The following is an 18,214-nucleotide window of genomic DNA, read 5'->3' as shown; positions in this document are numbered from 1 at the left end:
AGAAAACCTTTTTTTTTTTCTTTTTTCTTTTTCCACAACAAAGTCGCGCAGCCCGGCAGAATAAACATTATTGATTATCACATAACCGTTCTCTGATACACCCAGTTTTATTCAAAAATGATCACGACTTGCCAACACCAGTATTGATTGAGTGATTTACAATACATAATGAAACAGTTACACTATAGATTCTTTATCACAGCATGAAACAATGAGAAATCACTTTGAAATCTGCTCAATCTGCTCTGAATATTCTCATTAGGATACACAAACAGTGATTATGACATATCAAATAGGTGATTGATCATGATGAAAAATGAGCATACGAACAATAATGAGAGAAGAATAAAGCACCAACTGAGGAAACCTTTCATCACATTGTTTCCTTGAAAAAAATGACACAGCATAAACAGACTTAGAAACGCCAAACGCAGCGCGCCAGAGGAAATCCTTAAAACAATTTGGCACATCCAGTCCACTTATAAACAAAACACTCATTGTTTGTTGTTGTTGAGTTTTCCTGAAGATTAATGTAATCCGGTGTGCACATGTGCATGGGTGGGAGCAAACGCCTCGGGAGTGTGTTTGTATATGCGAGTGTGTGTGTGTGTGTGTGTGTGTGTGTGTGTGTGTGTGTGCGTCCAAATGTGGATGTAGCTCGTAACATAGTGTTTTTGGGAGGCAGCCAGAGGAGCGGTGAATGTGGAAGCCAGAGGTGCTACATACTTCACTGCAGGGACTCTGCCTACACACCAGGTTGTAGCATCTGATTGAAATAGGCCTGTCGTCTTCTGGTCTCCTGATCGAGCTGCTCTTTGAGAGTCAGCAACTATGAGAAGCAAAGAAAGAGAAAAAAAATGAGAAGACAGGTAGACAAACAGACACATAGACATAACAACTTAAATTACAACAAATTATACGCAGCTAGAATTCAAATACCTGTTCCTCCAGGCATTTTACCCTCTGGCGATGAGCCTTCTCTCTGGTCTCCAAGGCCAGCTCTGCTTGGAGCTGACTGTCTCTCAGACGATCCGTCTCCAAATCCAGCTCCTGGTGATGGCGGGCTGTCACCTCCAGGAGGCGCTGTGCATGAGAATGCTCCAACTGGGAGATTTGGGCCTAAATCCAGTTCACATAAGTTTATAGTATTAGTGTATTAGTGAAAATAGGTTATAAAAGAGTCTTCTCTTGTTGATATAGTCAGAACTAGAGCAGAGGGCAGGCATGGAGGTTCTCTGTCTTTGGGGTTACTGAGGTCATGTCTCACAAGGGTCTCACAAACACATTTCCCTTTTCCCTTTACCGTAACACACCTATACGTACATAAGGATAGCTATAAGGTCATATTAAGTGTTTATTAATGTGTAATATTTATTCAGCAATTACTGTGTAGCGTCTCCTATAAAGACATACCTTAACTTATTATTAGAACTGTTTTGCTGTCCTGTCATTCACTATTTCCACTCATGGGCCCACAGGAGGAGTTGTAGTTGTTGGCAATACATTAACATTAATAATCACTTATATCTGCTTATAACTACAGTGTGTTATGAACCTTTTATTAAAAGTTGATGTACTGCTAATAAAGTACTAGACTACAAGTGCACTCACTGAGGCTGAAAGTATATTCAGCAAAGATAGAGAAGCCTTATTCATTTGAGAAATCCAATTTATTCAATGTAAAAGCATCAATATTTTGAGAAAATATTTTATTACTTGCTTTATTTATTTGAGAAACTTCTCCCGTTTAGACTAAATAAAAACTGACTTTTCAGGAGATTTTGGATTTGTCCCATGAGTCATTGGCTCTCTGGTGTGATTGTGTAGTAACTACCAGTTTCCTGTCTATCGGTGCCAAATGTCTTTTTATCTGATAGGCTGTTGCTATTTGTTAATCTGCAATATTTGGCACATTTCTTCTCATAAAAAATAATTTATTGCAGCAGTGAGAGTAAATCATTTGCCTGTATCACTATTCCAAATCCTTACCCCCACTGTGTGATCCCCACATCTCTCACCTGTAGAATCTGCACCTCCTCCTGTTTTCCAGCCAGCTCCTGTTCCAGGCTGCGGACTGTCTGCCCCAACTGCTCCTTTCCTCTGGCCGCCGCCACCGCCGCCTCCTCCTCCCTCCTCAGCCTCTCCATCTCCACCTGACAACAGCACGAGGGTGACATAATGCGAACGACTTTACCATGATTGTTCTGCACTCATGTGCCTTCCTGTAATGCGTGTAGCAGAAGCCAAGCGCAGAGGCTTTCGGTTCTCACAGTTCTCCCACCTACATGTTTCCATCACTCTCTGGATTACTTCATACAGCGTGTGACAAAGATGAATGTGCAGAACAAATACTATTGGCGCAAATGACAAACTGCAGCATCATAAAACAGCAAATTATCCACTCATTATCCTCCTCCCGTGTGGATTAATGTAGCATTTATGTGTCTTAATGTTTCGGCAACTGTATGTCCTCGGTTGTTTCAGAATATGGCAGCGAGGCTTCTGACCACTAAAAGCATATTACTTCAGTCCTGGCCTCTTTAAGAACAGGGGCTTCCAGCAGTTGTAGAATCAACTTTAAGATGATTTTAATTACATTTAAAGTTTGTGGTTTGGCTCCTTTATATATTTAAATCTTTTACCTCATATTCAGTTCCAAGCCTTTTTAGGTCCACTGACCAAAAGCTGTTTAATGTTGTGGTCTAGCTTCAGAACAAAAGGAATTATACCTTTGCTGTTTCAGCTATAAAGTATCAGCCTCAGTAGTTATAGTTTTATAACTTCTCACTCTGTCATATATAGTTTTTACATTTTCTTTAAAGGGGCATCCCACCAATTTACTAGTAATTTGTTATACTATTCAGCCTGTGATATTACTTGAGAATTTAAAATATTTTGTGTGCACTGGGTAGGGAATTTCAAATGAAAGATAGTGTTGAATTATGGGAAGTGTAGGATTCAGTGTTTTTGGAACGTGACTCATAAAAGGGATGAGTCAGGTGATCTCTGTCTCTGTTACATCACTAAATTTTATGGGAATGCCAAACTTAATTGCTGCATCAATCTGTCATTGACATGTTTTGTTGCATTTCTTATATTTAATAGGAATCCATGTGATATAGAAAAGTGTTGTTTGAACAAGCTTTGCTTAATTACTTGGATATCACCAATAGTACTTGAGGCTGTTAATTTCCTAGTAAATGTCTTCATCAGAAACACGTTTGACTTTAAAGAGGAAATACATGATGCAAAGAGAGGATTTTGACCTAATCCCAACAAACAGGGTCAGAATATAGTGCAGCAGCCCACCTTCTCCAGTGTCTTTCTGAGTGCAGACTTGTCTTTATTGAGGCGCGCCAGCACCCTCTCCAGCTCTGCTCTCTCACTCTGTAGCTTTTGCAAAGAACCTTGGAGATCTGCAACCTTGCGTTGGAGTTCGTCTCTCTCTCTCTGCAGCTGCTGGGAGCTCCCCTGGGCCTGCAGCTCAGCCTCATGTTGTTGCTTCAGACTCTGGGACACAGTGCAGTACAGTACATCAAAATGGAGCCTCAACTTCAATGTCTTTATGTATAAGCTTCACCTTGGCGTGACTCACCTCTTTCAGTGTTTTGTTGTGTTTGTCCAGGTCAGAATATTTAAGCTCGGAGTCCTCTTGGGCTCTTTGAAGGTTCTGGGTGCGCTCTGTTAGTGTGTGGTTCAGCCTCTTGCTCTCTGAAAGGCTCTCTCGCGTTTTATCCAGACGTTCCTATAGGCACAGGCATGGTGACATATAGTATAAAGGCGCAGGCAAGAGTTGGGAGCTTTTTCTTACTTTTTTTTTTTTTTTTTTTACTGCAATGAGCTGACAGCTATTGAGTAAAATAGGAGATTTATACCAAGAATGTTATGTTTGTGTTTGCTCAGTATCTTTAAAGTGCAGTCACAAACTAAGAACAGAAAGCTCTCCTGAGAAGCTCTCAGAGAATTAATGAGCTTGCCTGAGCATTTTATTGCTCAGTCTTTGAGGCCCTTCAGGAAAACCACAGCAGCAAATGTAAATAAAAAATGCTCAGTCTGGAGCTGAGAAGGTTGCATAGCCGTGCTGTAAATCAAAGCACAGTAATGGAGGCACGGCTATTCATCTTATTTTGAATTTTCGATTCAGCAACCTTCCTTTGAGAGAGGAGAAAGTCAAATTAAAAATATACAGTGTGCATGACTTATTTTACCCAACACAAATACACACACATTTCTGCCTGCAGTTTGTTCCTTTACCTTCCACCTACACTGTTCATCTTGTTGCTATATCTTGTGGTAGAGTATAATTTGTAAATGATTGACGGTACCTGCAGCAGCCTTCGGTCCTGCTCACTGGCAGTCAAAGCCCTCTGCAGCTGTGTTATCTGTTCCTGCAGTGTTCCCATGCTGGTCCTGTTGTCGCTGAGGGTGTTTGACAGTTTGTGGTTCTTCTCCCTCAGCTGGCTCTCTTGCTGTTCGGCTCGAGTCAGCACCGTGGAAAGCCTCTCCTCGTTGACCCTAAGAGCTGCGCCCCGATCCTCGCTCTCGCCCAGCTTCCTCCTCAGCTCCGTCAGTCTGTCCTGCAGCGCCCCAGCCTCTGCATCCAGCTCTGCCGCCCTGAGCTGGGCGCGCTGCAACTCACCCTCAAGGGTGCGCTGGGCGAGCTCGAGGCGGCTCACTTTGTTCTCGGCGGCCTCCAGACACTCCTTCATCTTACGTTGTTCTGCGTTCGAACGAGATTCTGAACCTTGCAAGAGCTCCAGTTTGTCCTGTGACAGAATTGGCGCAGTAGTTTATTAACTGTCACTGAAGATGCTGTTTGGCATTTCTGTGACTACTTTTTTTTTTGGCCTTTTACACACCTGTAGTGCCCTGGACTCAGCCTCAGCAGCTTGCAGAGTAATCCTGAGTTGAGCCACCTCTTCCTCAAAGCTTCTCTTCTCCCGCTCTGTATGTCGTGCTGCTTCCTCCTGCAGGGAAAGTGACGTGTGTGCCTCGTGCAATCGCTCTGCCATCTTTCGATTTCCTGGAAGAACATGTTAGATCAGCGGTAAGTCGAAACAGATTTAATACCTGATATTTACGCTATGTTTATAGGATCCAAAGGTTTTCTTACCCTCCTCTGATTGCATCAAAGTTTTTTGCAGTTGTAGCACCTGATTGGCAGACTCATCCTGGCTGCCTTGGAGTTCTGTCATCTGCTTACTTAAACTGACTATCTGAGCCTTGGCATCATCCTAAAGAAAGAAATAAGAATGGGAGACTTTAAAAAGTGCAATATATGAACATAAACACTGAATGTTTAATCAAATACTCAAGTTAAGATTGTTGAGCTTTGGTAGGAAAAGCAGACCAACTTTAGGTCAGCAATCTCATTAAGTCAAACTCAGAGTTTTGAGGTTTGTGTCCTATTAAAATGAAATTTAAATATACCCTGTCTCTCTGTGTGTCTCTGAGCTCCTGCTGAAGATCCCGGAGGGCTGTGTGCACTGAGTCCACGTCCATCTCTTCATCTTCACCACAAGACATGGAAAACCCAGGTCTGTCTGTCACGTTGTCTCCCCCTAACCAGAGACCACACTCATTAATGCATCTCCATGTCGCAGACAGAAAAATGGTATGATGACATCCTGTAATGAAAGTGAATGATCTTACCTTTCACTTGGTTTCTCCAGGGAGACGCAGACCGTCTACGGGACCCAGGTGTGTGTGAAACCCTTGTTCGGCTGATGCCAACAGTGCGACGCAGAGCTGAATACAACCCTGCCAGCTTTAGCTCCAGGTCCCGGCGTTTGGCATCACTCAGGCCCAGCTGTTGTTCCAGGCCCTGGGCTTTGCTCTCAGCAAGGCCAGCATGCTTGTGTAGTTCACTGATCTGGAGCGTGGCGTCCTCTAGTGCTCCTTCCAGCTGGGTGGTGGTTTCTCTGTGCCTCTGGTCACTCTGCTGCTGATAAACTTCTCTTTCTTGCAGCATCTCTTGTTTCTGATGCTCCACCGTCTCCAGCTCCAGCACACGGCGCTGCAGACCTGCAACCTGAAAGTCACAAAAGAGGAGTCACCAATGTATTTATTATATATTTTGTAGATTTTGTAGGTTTTCTGTACATTTACACAGGTTACAACACACATGCTCATAGTACTTTTAAGATAACTTACAATATTCTTTTACAATTTGAAGACGCAGATTGAGCTCCTTGAATTTTCTGTCAGTTTTTTTATGTGCAAATGGAAATATAACAAGGCTAAGAAGGCCCAATTCAGTTGTCATTCTAGATACAGTGGGCTATCTTAGATTTTCATGATAATCTACCAATTCAATTCTTGCTTAGATTAATTGTTGATGAGCCTCTATTGATTGAGTTGTATATCAACTGATGGTACATTAGCAGAAATATGGGCAAAAGGGTGTTTTAACTACAGTATTATCTAAAGTGTTATCTAGTTAAACTCAATTGTGTAAAAAATAGGGATATGGTTTCTGTAGAGAACTGATGTCCACTGATAGTGTCCCCTACATTCTTCTCTAAACTTTATTATAAGGGGTTAAGAGATACAAGAATTATGGCTGAGATATAGAATTTAAAAATAAACATTGGAATTTTGACCCCTCTTTATCTCTTTTCAGCATCAGGGCTGGGACACTTTTTGGGTGGTCAAGGTCACAAGTTAGACTGGTGTATTGATATTTGTTGGATTTCATTTAAAACAAAGATACATTAACCAGGCTTCATCTATCATAATAATGTGTTATCCATTTTAAGATGCCTCCACGCTCTTGAAAACAGAATTTTAAAAGTATGCCATACATTCACTTGACAACTCAAGAGCTCTGACTGTTGCGGTCATGAGAAGTTTTGGACCCTAAAAAGGAGGTTATGGGACTGAAGAGGTTGACAATTCTAATAGCTTATAGAAAACAGAACTTGATTTTTCCTTACACTTTACTACACATTTATCCAAAGACATATTCCACTTTTTAAAATTTCTACAAGGTCTGCGAATGAAATTAAAAATGAAAAGTAAAAGTTTGGTTAAAATTCATAAAAGACTTCCATCCCTCTTACAGTGCAATATACTGTACAGTGTACTATGGTTCATGTTCTCTGTCTCTGTATGAGTATGGCAGGTATTCTTCAAGTATGTATGCAGAGCTGGAATGTTTGCTCTAGCATGTTGTTAACAGACTAATTCCCGGAGGCTTTCTACCTCATTCAGTGCTGCTTCTCTGCCAGCCTCGCACTCCAGCACTCTCTGCTTCAGACTGAAAGCCTCGCGAAGTGCCTCCTCCTCCTTCTGCTCCTCCTGACATACCCGCGCCTGCAGCTCTCGCAACTCCTGTTTCTGCCGGCCGTTCTCGCCTTCGAGGACCTTTACCTGCTCGTGTTAACGGAGCACAAAATGCTTGACTGTAATCCTCTATTTAAAATAAATCAGACGGAAACCAGTGACCTCAATAATCTTTCACCTGTCTGCGCAGCTCCTGCAGCTCTCTGCGTGCCTGCAGGCGAGACTTCTCCAGCTCTCTCATGCTGCTTCTCAGACTGGTTGCCTCTTGATGCGTGGAGCTCCTACATTCCTCTATGACGGACAATTTCTGCTCCTTCTCCTCCACAGCGCGTCTCAAGCTAATCAAGATATGATTGAAGTTAATAAAACTGAATGCATCAAAAACATCCATCACTGTTAGACGAACAGAGCTTCTGTATTTACAGAGAATCTACATGATACCTGGTGTTGTCACTCTCTGTTCTCTTGATGAAAGATCTTAGTTCCTGGTTAGAAGCTTGGATGGCCTCTTTCTCCCTGGTCTCATCACCCAAGACCCTCCTCAGGTCCAGGACTTCTTTTCGTTGCTTGTCCCGCTCCTGTGCACATTCTTGGAGCTCCCTGTGAGCCTCAATCAGATCCCTTCGACCTTTAATAAGTCCATCCTCTGCCTCTTGCAGCTGCCGACGAAGGCCCTCTAACTGTCCACATTATAGAAAGTGAAAAGCAAATGAGGCTTTATTCATCAAGAAATCTTATGGATAAATAAAGTAAACCACTTATTCAGCAGGTTAGCAGATACACGCATGCTTCATGTTGTTCCTGGTTCTCTTAGTGGGTTTTCCACCCAATCCAGAATTTATTTGGTGATATAAATTTCAAGTGATTATAAACATAGTTTATTGAAGAGTTTATGAGGACTTACAAAAGAAAATTAAGCCTGAAACGGCTTTAAAAACCTGGCTGTTTTCAATATAAAACCACCACCACCAACAGCATAGAAAAAAAGTTTTCATATACTCAAAATGTCAATTAAACTGATGTAACACATGTGTATGATCACTGGAATCGGGAGAGTGATTCGGGATAGGATAACACATTAGAGCTTTACTGTTTGAAAGTGAAACCTTAACATCTCCTCTTTTAAGTGCTGTGTGCACAATTTTGAGATACCGTATGACCTATATTCTGTTTTATGGCAACGTTTTGTGTGTAGCGGAGAAAAGTAGGGAGGACAGAGCTTATCTGGGCATGGACAAGAGCCAGATGGGCCCGTAGCCAGGTGCTGTCTCTCCCCATCTCCTCGCTGCAACGTCGCGGTGTAAAGAATCCACAGAGAGCAACATGATAAACACACATCCCCCCCTCCTCCTCCCGCCCCCGGAGGTGATGGGGGGGAGGAGGGGAAGACGGAGGATGAGGAGCAGGATGAGGAGGAGGAGGAGGAGTAAAGGAGTGTTATGTTCAGAGGCCACACAAGATGGTTCTTTCTCATAAACTCGAATGTGAGAAAAAACAAGCCGGTGCTGATCTGGCCAATTATACTTTATTTTATCAGATTTTTTTTTTAGGGGGTGGAGGAGGATGGGGGGGGGGCTAGGGGTTGGAGGAGAGGAGAGGGGGTAGAGAATATGAGGGCAGCAGTGTTGTGTTATGTGGATGAGAGAGGGGGGGACCCGGAGTCCCAGCGGAGCCAGCCTCTCGCTGCTGCAAGGGAGAAAATAAACACTCCCCCCCACTGGCTTATTTACATAAGGGGTTAACTCAAACTTTGATTTCATATTATGGTACCAGGGACCATACCCCCCCACACCCTTCCCCCATCCCACTCACCCCCCCAGCCCTCCTTCTAACCATCTCTTCCCTCCTCTTTCATGCTCCCCAGCTCTCTGTCGCACATTCTCACTCCTGCTTTGTCACTGTCCAACATGAGAATCCTCGGATGGGATTAGTGAAAATAATCAAACAAGGAAACGAGCAGGGGTGGCGGCCAAATATGACAGCGTCGCTGAAGCATGACTTGATATACGGCCGGGAGGGTTGTCCAAACCGCAAAACTCTTCTGCTCTGGCTCCACACAACCTCATTCACTATACTTTGACAAGACTAAGGAGACAGAGCGAAGACAGGATGATCCCCCTTTTTTTTTTTTTTTTTTTGCTTTCTAACCCACGCAGATAAACAATACGCTTTTCCAGGGAAACCAGGCATTTAAATCAAGGCACGGTGAGCCCCCCCCCCCTTACAAACTCTGCAGTAACATCTTAATGAGGTGACTGTGAGTTTGTTGTTTCATTAAAACGCCCGGCGACCCCATGGCTGGAATCCTGACCTCGAGCAACCCCAGGAGATGAGATTTACTGCTCTCATTTGGCTCGGAGAGGTATGTCACTTGGCCAAAATTATGGTCTCTAATTGCACTTTTATGTTTATATTAAGGTCAATGGAACTAAATTTTCCTCCAGAGGGCCTGACAGGAAAAAGACACAGAAATGAGAGAGAGCTGGAGCAGGAGTTCTACAAGTGGACACCACCTCTCCTTGTAGGATTTGGCCCCGCGCACACCGCACCTGATGGCACCCCGATGCTAGTAAAGTCTCCGTGGCATCGGCCAATGTCAACAGAGGCCTATGGTAAATGGCTCTCGCTCACACTGGTACTAATTGGTACAAACTCCCCCCCTCCCAGTGGAAGCATATCCCAGACCTCCCATCCTATGCCAAGCCAAACAAGCCCGAAATTTCCTATCCATTTCTATGATCCTGCAACGCACCTCTGCCATCTATCTGGTTACATACAACCTATAGATTCTTGTTTTTTTATAGTTCTCTGAGCAAATCATCATCCACACATCTTCAAGTCAAAATCAAATTTATTATAAATTCTGCCACATGAACAGGCATATGTCTCTCAAAGTTCTCACCTCTTGCTCTTCACGTTCTATCTGTTGGTTCAACTCTCTGACCTGCTCAGTTAGACTCTTCTCAGCGTTCTCATGACGGTCCAAAGACTCTTCAAACTGAGTTCGCAAGTCTTGCAGCTCAGCCTGGAGGACAGCCATTGTGTTCTGGAAAACAGAGGCAACACAATTCAGTCACTACAAAACAAGAGAAGCGGCCAGAGCTGATGCGACCTCACCTTGTCCTGCTCCTGTTTGCTAAGCGCCTCCCTCCGGGTGCGCTCTAGCTCCATGCCAGCTGTGGCCAAGTTCTGCTGCAGGCCTGCTATCTTCTCTGCGAGGGCAGCCTTCTCTGCCTCCTTCTGGGACAAAGCCTGCTCACAACAGACTGCGAGGTCAGGGTCATTTATAATATAGCTTGCAAAAAGACTTTATTTGGATTATATACTTAGATAAACTTCCACTATGAAGCAGTTGTGATGACACATTTGGGATTTCATAGTTATGATCCAAACCCTTGGGCTGTCTTTTTTTGAATCTGTTTTATGGCTCAAAAACAATCTTTAAAAAAAAAAAAAAAAGCCAAAACAAACCCATGTAGACCACCACGCACACACCTGCTGCTTCTCGCTCTCGGCCTGCAGGAGGCTCTGCTTGGAGTCCTGCTGCAGCCTGGCCAGCTCCTCCTGCACCTGCTGCAGCTCTTTCTGGCTGTGCACGCGCAGCTCCTCACACTGTCTCCGCAGCTGCTCCTCAATCTGCTCCCGCTGAACCGTCAGCTCTGCACACTGCTGCTCCTGTCAAAAACACACACACACACACACACACACACACACATTCCTTCTAAGATAATATACAGTCTAGTCACAACATCTGATGCGACATTGTCAGAGCCAGATGTATCCATGTAACTCGTATTGTACTTTTTGCTTGTGTTCCGCCTCTAGCTGCCCTCTGTGAACTTGTTCTCTGTTGTTTAGGGTCAGCAGGGAATTCCTCTCCACCTGAGCCAGCTTCTCCTCCAAATGTCTCTGCTCTTGTGCGGCCTGTGCAAACTGGCGCTCAGCATCCACCCGCATCCTCACAGCATCACCTGCACACACAAAAGCACCCGCGCTCCAATCAACATCTCATAATTACCACACTGAGACACTCATCACACAAAGAGGATGATCCCGGATCAGCGGGATTCTTTTAGGACTTTTATTTATAGGCCATACTCATCCGTATCTTTATGTGGAACATGCTAAGCTTAACACCACTTATCTGATCCATGTGTGTTTGTGCGGAGTGGTGGGACCCAGGTCAGCTGAGAAAGCAGCTCAAGTGATCCCACAAACCAGCTGTTGCAGAGCTCACAGCTGAAATATGGATCTCTGGTGGGCTGTTGGAAAGGCTTCATGGCCAGGGGGCTTGGCACGGAGGAGAGCGGGGTCTCTTAGGGAGGGGGCTACTCACGCGTCAAGGCCTCGTTAGCCAGGAGCAAGCTGCGCCTCTCCCCCTCAATCCGGGTGCACTCGGCCTCCAGGGACGAGGCAAGCTCATGGCTCTCAAACAGAGCTGTATCCAGGGACTGCTTCTCAGCTCTGGAACATAGCGGTAAAGTGGTTTGAGCACTGAAAAAAATAAAAGACCTTTGAACCACTAGGTGTAGAAGGTCATAAAATCCAATGATCCATCATAAGCATACTTTCCAAATAAAACCATGTTACTTAAAGACTCTAGTTACACGAGGCTCGCCGAGCTTCAGAGAGTCCAATTTGCTTCGAGAGTCAAAACAACCCCAAATACACATTGGATGTTGGTCTTACACAAACACACACTGTTAGAACCATAGAGTCGTTAACGATGCTTTTGAGGACGCCGCCGTCGACTAACATTCCCATGAGTCCTTCCCTAACCGTAACTGATATATGCCTAACCCCAACCCTGACCCTAACCTTAACCAGTGAGGTCGGAAACCATTTGACTGTTTGTGCTGAATTCAATTGCAGTGGAAACAAATTGGGGACAATGTGAAATCGGTCCCAAACATTCAAGAGGTCAGAACACACAAACACACACGCATACACAAACACGCTCAGACCTAAGTGCAACCAGTTCCTGTGTGAGACCACAGGCCTTTCGCTCAGCGGAGTTGAGCTTGACATCCAGAGCAGCCTTGTCCTTGGCCAGCTCCTCCCTGTCATGGGTAGCTCTCTTTAGGGCTGTGGTCTGTGTCTCCAGCTCCTTCCTGCACGCACACAGCTCCTCTGACACAGTCTGCATATGCCTGTTGACCTGGAGACCGAAACACACAAATACAAAATGCCGTCAAGCGATTCATTTAAACCTTTTTTTTTTTTTTTTGCTTCAAGGAAGCATAATAAACAAAGGAAGACGACATTTGATTGTATGTATTTAAGCTACAGCGTACTGTACTGTTAATACATAAGCAAAAAAACTGTGGAACAAAACTCTCAGCAGCGTGAATAGCAGGAGGAACCTCTACAGTAACAGTTACAATATGTTTGGTAATGTGTATGTTTTGGATAGAGAATAAATTACCCATCTCTACATTTTATCCAACCACAATTGGTGTACCGAGCATAAATTTAACAAAACCATAAGCAATTTATGACATCTTATAGGAAATGCAGGGCCATAACAAATGCATCGCCTGAAGCAAAACAAAAATGATTAGTGAGGTTATGATTTTTTTCCAATTACCATTTAAATCACTATGACACACCACACCACAGGACATACAGAATATCTAGCAACAAAAATAATGAATCGGGTGAACGTGTAGTTCGTGCGGAGCCATCAGACTATTGTCTGGAGGTGCTGAAGAAAGGATTCTCCTGAGATTCATCTTTCTATAAATTCTATAAATGGAAATTGTACTTGAATGCAAACATGATCAATTTTGACACAATGTAAGTCATTGTATGTTATGGACCGCAACAAATTTTAGTGTTGAACACATCTAAAAAGGTCAGAGTAAATCATTATCTGAGGCATTGTTTAATTGTGATTTAAAGGCATTAAGTTTGACATTTGGGGAAATACTGTTGCTGAGTTAGATGAGAAGATTGATACCACTCAAATATGTACACTAATTGTAGAGCGTGAAAGCAGGCAATTAGCTTAGCTTAGCATAAATATTAAGAAGCAGGGGGAAATAGCTAGCCTGCCTTTTTACAAACATAAAAAAATCAGGTGCATTAAAGCTCACTAATTACCCCATGATATCGTTATTTATTCCCAACAAAACAGAAGTGTGCAAGTGGTTGCAGTTTTACAAGGTTTTATGTGCTAGAATCAGCACATGGCCAGGCCAAAAATTTCTAAAGTCCCTGCTGGCTGTTTGGCAACCTCAAGGTGATGACAAGACTCTACAGGGGAGCCAGGAAATAGCACCTAACCCCCACCCCATACCACGACTTCTCGGTTTTAGATTACATGTTATGTTTGGATTAAACAAATGAGATACGACATGTTAATAAGTGAGTGGTAGGCAGTAAGCTAGGTTAGCTTCCTTCCCCTTTGCCCCCGTTTCATCTGCAGGCCAAGCTAAGCTAATCCAGTGCTAGCTGTATCTTGATATTTTGGGTATAGAAATGAGAGTGGTATTATATTACTCTCAGCAAGAAAATGAATTAGCATATTTCCCCGAAAATGTCAAACTCTGCTTTATGGGTTATTTCACCGGTTTGATTCAAACAATGAGAAAGCTTTATTCTTTTTTCTGTACGCTAGAATATCTTATTTCCCAGATACACTATGCCTTTAAGGTCAGTAACTGACACACTGTCACACACTGGTTGAGTTTATAATGGGCCCCTACAACCTCTAATATTTCACTGAAACAAATTGTTTGAAAAGCAACAATCACTGTAATTTGATTTCCAACCAAACAAAAATGAACTCACACTAACTAAATATTAGCACATGATGTCTTTCAGCCTCTCCTTAGGTAAATATTAAAGTGGATGAATTACACCAATGTTATGGATGTGAGTAGCGCCCAATAAGGGGATGAAACGTGAGCTTGGTGCAATGGAGGCCACTTCAGGGCTTGTTTTATAATCGGCAGATTTATTTTTACAGATAAGTTGTCTAAAAATGTTTGGATGGAATTTGTCAATTTGTTTAGTTTTGTAAAATTCTAGCTGAGATCAACACGGATATCCCAGTTTCACATTCAGAACAGATAATAAAACAGAAGAGGATTCTTTTCATTCTTTAGGAGACAAAACAGGGAGATCTGGATTTGCTGAGGGGAAAAAGGGAATACTTTTAGGTGTTAATTTATTGGGTCTTTCACTAAACCCCCTCTGGATATCACATGTCTATCTATTTATCTTTCCTAGTTCACATTTGTTCATGAAGATCCCCTGCTTGTTATGTCCCAAGTTACTCATAAAACACAGAGTGGGGCCCAAACTGCTCCCCATATCCTATTTGAAAGAAAAAAGCATTGCAGATGTGTCCAAGATTTTCCAATACATTTTAAACGTGACAACAAGCTCCATGAACCTGCTGAAAGCTATCGCTAACATCAACGTCACGCTCCCAGGTGGTGGGAGCTGGGGTGATGGAGGCTGAAGTGTGTGAACGGCCGGGGATCCCTGACCTGAGAGTGCTGCTCCAGGGCTTGAGTGTTCTCCCACTGCAGCAGGCTCAGCTCTGCTTCTAGCTTCTGGCACAGATCCTGCGAGTGGCTGTGGGAGCTCTCCAGGGCTTGTTTCTCAGCGAGCAGATCCATCATCTCCTGTTGCACCCGGGCTGTCTCCTCCCTGGCTGCCACCCGCTCCGCTTCGGCTTCTCGTCTGCGTTCACCGTGCTCTGCCTTCTCACCTTCTGTCTGGAAAGGAAACAAACATATTTCACTTCTGTTCTGTTGAACAACTGTGCCTGCCGTCAACATTAGAGGGCAACTGCACGCCTACTAACCTGCAGCAGAATACGATTGAGCTCCACCTTGTCTTTGGCTAAGCCTTCGCTCAGGGCAGCCATTTTGGCCAGAGAATCTCTTAGGTCAGCCTCCTGATTCTGCAATTTGGTGAGGACTAGCTCCTGCGCAGCACTCTTGGACTCCATCTGTGGAATGCATCATAAATATTAGAAGGATTTAAACTATTAGGACCCTCGGGAGCACAACCTGGTGCACAACACAGCAGTCTACCTTGCTGAGAGCTAGAGCAAGGCTGGCCTTATCATCCTCTAAAAGCTCTTTTTGCAGGGTGATTTGACTCAGAGCCTCCTTCACTGTCACAAGCTCCCTGCGCAAGTCAGAGTGCTTCCCTTCAAGCTCCTCCAGACTCCTCTCACTGAAACACAAAATGTATCACAAACATGACTCTCTCACACTGTTTCATTATTTGTACAAACAAAACCCCTTAACAGTAATCTATCTCCCCTTTGAAAGATGGAGAACTGTTGGTGCCAAAGGCCAGAACGCTGAGGGAGTTACTTTTTCACTGGATCGCATGTCCTGCTCCAATTCTAAACTAATCAAATTTTTTTTTCTTTTTTGCAAAAGAAGCCTTAGAAAAAAGAAGAAAAAAAGTATTGCTTTTGCATGAGTGCAGTAATGCAATGTAAATCATTTACATTTTCATCCAAATGTCATCTGGGTGGGTTTGCCGGCTGGAGGATGACATGTGTTACTGATCTGAACTCTAAACAAAACAGAGCTTGAAAACAATCACGGGTGACGGGATGTGAGTTGTGTAACGGTCACTCTGCGTGCTCATGCTGTACCCTCTTTGGACCTCCGTGCGCTGGCGTGCCAACTGCGTCTCCAGATCCTCCCTCTGCTGCCTCAGGAGGTCCCGCTGTCTCTGAAGCTCCAGCGACGAGGTCCGCAGTGACTCCAGCTCGGCACGTTGGGAGTCCACCTCCTGCTGCAGCCCTGACAGCAGCTTCTCCAGGCTACAATTCTTACTGTGAGAGAGACAAAGACAAAGAGAGAGAGAAAGAAGGAGAGAGAGTATGCTGAGGTCAAATGTTACACAATGATCGTCACCATCATTGTTTTAAAACGGGATTTTTCCAAAAACAATATAAACAAGACTCAACACAACATGACAAACACTTGCTGCATCAATATTGCTTTTGGAAAAGTTTCAATACATGATGATGGTGAAGATTATCCACTTACTTAAACATAAATCCATTTCCCAAATAAAACTTAAGTCTAGAAAATATGAAACAGAACATGAATACAGCATAAAAGAAGCAAAAAAAGTATTAAAGCACCTACTATTTATCTACCGTATTTGAAGCAGCATCACAATTTGGGAGAAGGATGATAACTATAAATCTGGGTGTACCTGGAGATGAGCTCCAGTGAGCAGCGATATCTGTTGCTGTCTCGGAGGCTTTCCTCCAGAGCTTTTTTAGCCTCCTGATTTTCTCTCCTCACTTCCTGGATCTTCTGCTCCAGCTCTCTCCTCTCAGCGTCCCCCCCTTGCAGGTGATTACGCAGCGTGTCTGCTTGCTCCATGGCGGCATCCAGACACCCACGTAGGTCCTGCTGGTTGTACGTAGGAGCATTTGTAGTGCACTTGTAGGTTAAGCTACTTGTGTAAAATATAATGACAAACTGTTAAACATGTTATCTCTCTAAAATGGTCCCCAACCTTTTTGATTTGTGATCTCTTAAAAAAAAAAAAGAGGCTATACTTGACCCCTCATTATAGGTTAAGATCTTAGGACGGACTGCACTTTTATGGCATCTTTATACCTTAATGGACAAAGCACAGACACACACACACACACACACACACACACACACACACACACACACACACACACACACACACACACACACACCATTGGCTGTGGAGTAAGGTGCTTCACTGTCTTCCTCAAGGACACTTCATGGACAGGAAGCGAAGGGGATCAAACCTCCAACTCTACAGTTCATGAATGGCCCACTCTATCTCCTGAGCTACACCCACTCATTCAACCAAAAAATATTGCGTGATCTCACTTGTAGGACTTTTAGATGGCTGCAGAGGTGTAAAAATACATCATTTTGCAAGAAAAAGAAGCAAAAATATGAAAGAGAAATCTGACATAATTTATATAAACCTTAAAATGTGCTAAATTTTGTGATGGCTCATGTTTCTTTTGGGACCAATTTGAGGGGTCAGGTGGGGAACAACTTCTCTAAAACATGTAGAAAGAGGAAAGAGCAGCAAAGACACTTTTGTTGGACCTGTGCTTGCTTCTGGTGCTTGGAGAAAACATCCTGCACTGCCATCAGCACAGTGCTCCTCAGAGGAGATCGGCCGTGGAGAGGTGAGGAGGACACACTTTCAGAGCCACTGTTATCACCCTCACTGCCAACCAGCTGGATATTCATTGTGAAAAGTGGGGAAAAAAGATTTAGAAAGTTTAATGCTTGCTAACAAACTGCATTTTGTTGTTAAGTCTTTGGTTTTGTTCTGACCTGGTGAACATGGCTTAATGTTTTCTGGAGGGCTTGGATCTCTGCATGGAGGACCTCCATCTCTGCTTTATCCTCTGTTCTCCTTGTCTCCTAAGCAGGAAACCATTAAGGTCAGATAAGCAGCACACATATAGCACGCCTGACATTCCCCAGACTCTTGCCCCTCTAGACAAGGAAGTTGTGGAGTTTATCAAGCTTAAGGTCCAGACTACAGCCAATTTAACCCCCTTAACCACCCGTCTATCTGCCAAATCCCACTCCTGATTTCCTGGATCTCACCATCCTGTCCAGACTGAGCTGCATGGTGTTAAGGCTGGCGTCCTTTGCACTGTTCTGGCTCCGGAGGTGCTTCACTGTGTCAGTCAGCTCCAGGACTCTAGATACGTCAACATGCGTGTAAATGGACGGAGAATGAAATCACAAACGCACACAAAAAGTTCCATGAGACACTGAAGACACAAGACTGGCATGTACTCCACCCTCTACTCGACCATCAACGCTATCATATTCTCTGCATACAATCCTTGGGATTAGCAATGACTTTTGATAAGATCAAAAGCTAGCTAAGACCCCGAACACAAAAGGCACTGACATTCGTTACAAGAGCA

At 43.8% G+C, this 18,214-nt stretch overlaps 1 protein-coding gene across 1 annotated transcript in view; it reads right to left on the bottom strand.

The window, feature by feature from the left end:
- Window positions 1–349: 349 nt before the first annotated feature.
- crocc2 (ciliary rootlet coiled-coil, rootletin family member 2) overlaps window positions 350–18,214 on the bottom strand; it is a 33,390-nt gene continuing 15,525 nt past the window's right edge. Inside the window, exons 11-37 of the mRNA XM_053322361.1 lie at window positions 17,886–17,982; window positions 17,607–17,696; window positions 17,373–17,507; window positions 16,483–16,682; window positions 15,911–16,093; window positions 15,333–15,477; window positions 15,101–15,247; window positions 14,781–15,011; window positions 12,249–12,442; window positions 11,621–11,748; window positions 11,086–11,255; window positions 10,780–10,959; window positions 10,402–10,536; window positions 10,187–10,330; window positions 7,726–7,964; window positions 7,463–7,622; window positions 7,204–7,371; window positions 5,653–6,031; window positions 5,431–5,510; window positions 5,114–5,234; window positions 4,860–5,023; window positions 4,326–4,766; window positions 3,596–3,745; window positions 3,310–3,510; window positions 2,019–2,153; window positions 940–1,119; window positions 350–829 (exon numbers count right to left, since the gene is read on the bottom strand). Of these exons, the coding sequence (XP_053178336.1) occupies window positions 746–829; window positions 940–1,119; window positions 2,019–2,153; window positions 3,310–3,510; window positions 3,596–3,745; window positions 4,326–4,766; window positions 4,860–5,023; window positions 5,114–5,234; window positions 5,431–5,510; window positions 5,653–6,031; window positions 7,204–7,371; window positions 7,463–7,622; window positions 7,726–7,964; window positions 10,187–10,330; window positions 10,402–10,536; window positions 10,780–10,959; window positions 11,086–11,255; window positions 11,621–11,748; window positions 12,249–12,442; window positions 14,781–15,011; window positions 15,101–15,247; window positions 15,333–15,477; window positions 15,911–16,093; window positions 16,483–16,682; window positions 17,373–17,507; window positions 17,607–17,696; window positions 17,886–17,982 (4,681 nt within the window). The 3' untranslated portion in view covers window positions 350–745. The remainder of the gene's footprint in view (window positions 830–939; window positions 1,120–2,018; window positions 2,154–3,309; window positions 3,511–3,595; window positions 3,746–4,325; window positions 4,767–4,859; window positions 5,024–5,113; window positions 5,235–5,430; window positions 5,511–5,652; window positions 6,032–7,203; window positions 7,372–7,462; window positions 7,623–7,725; window positions 7,965–10,186; window positions 10,331–10,401; window positions 10,537–10,779; window positions 10,960–11,085; window positions 11,256–11,620; window positions 11,749–12,248; window positions 12,443–14,780; window positions 15,012–15,100; window positions 15,248–15,332; window positions 15,478–15,910; window positions 16,094–16,482; window positions 16,683–17,372; window positions 17,508–17,606; window positions 17,697–17,885; window positions 17,983–18,214) is intronic.

Source organism: Scomber japonicus, chromosome 7, assembly GCF_027409825.1.
Source record: "Scomber japonicus isolate fScoJap1 chromosome 7, fScoJap1.pri, whole genome shotgun sequence".
In the NCBI taxonomy this organism is placed as follows: domain Eukaryota; kingdom Metazoa; phylum Chordata; class Actinopteri; order Scombriformes; family Scombridae; genus Scomber; species Scomber japonicus.
Note: the sequence above shows the minus strand (reverse complement) of the source record. Positions and strands in the feature narration are given on the sequence as shown.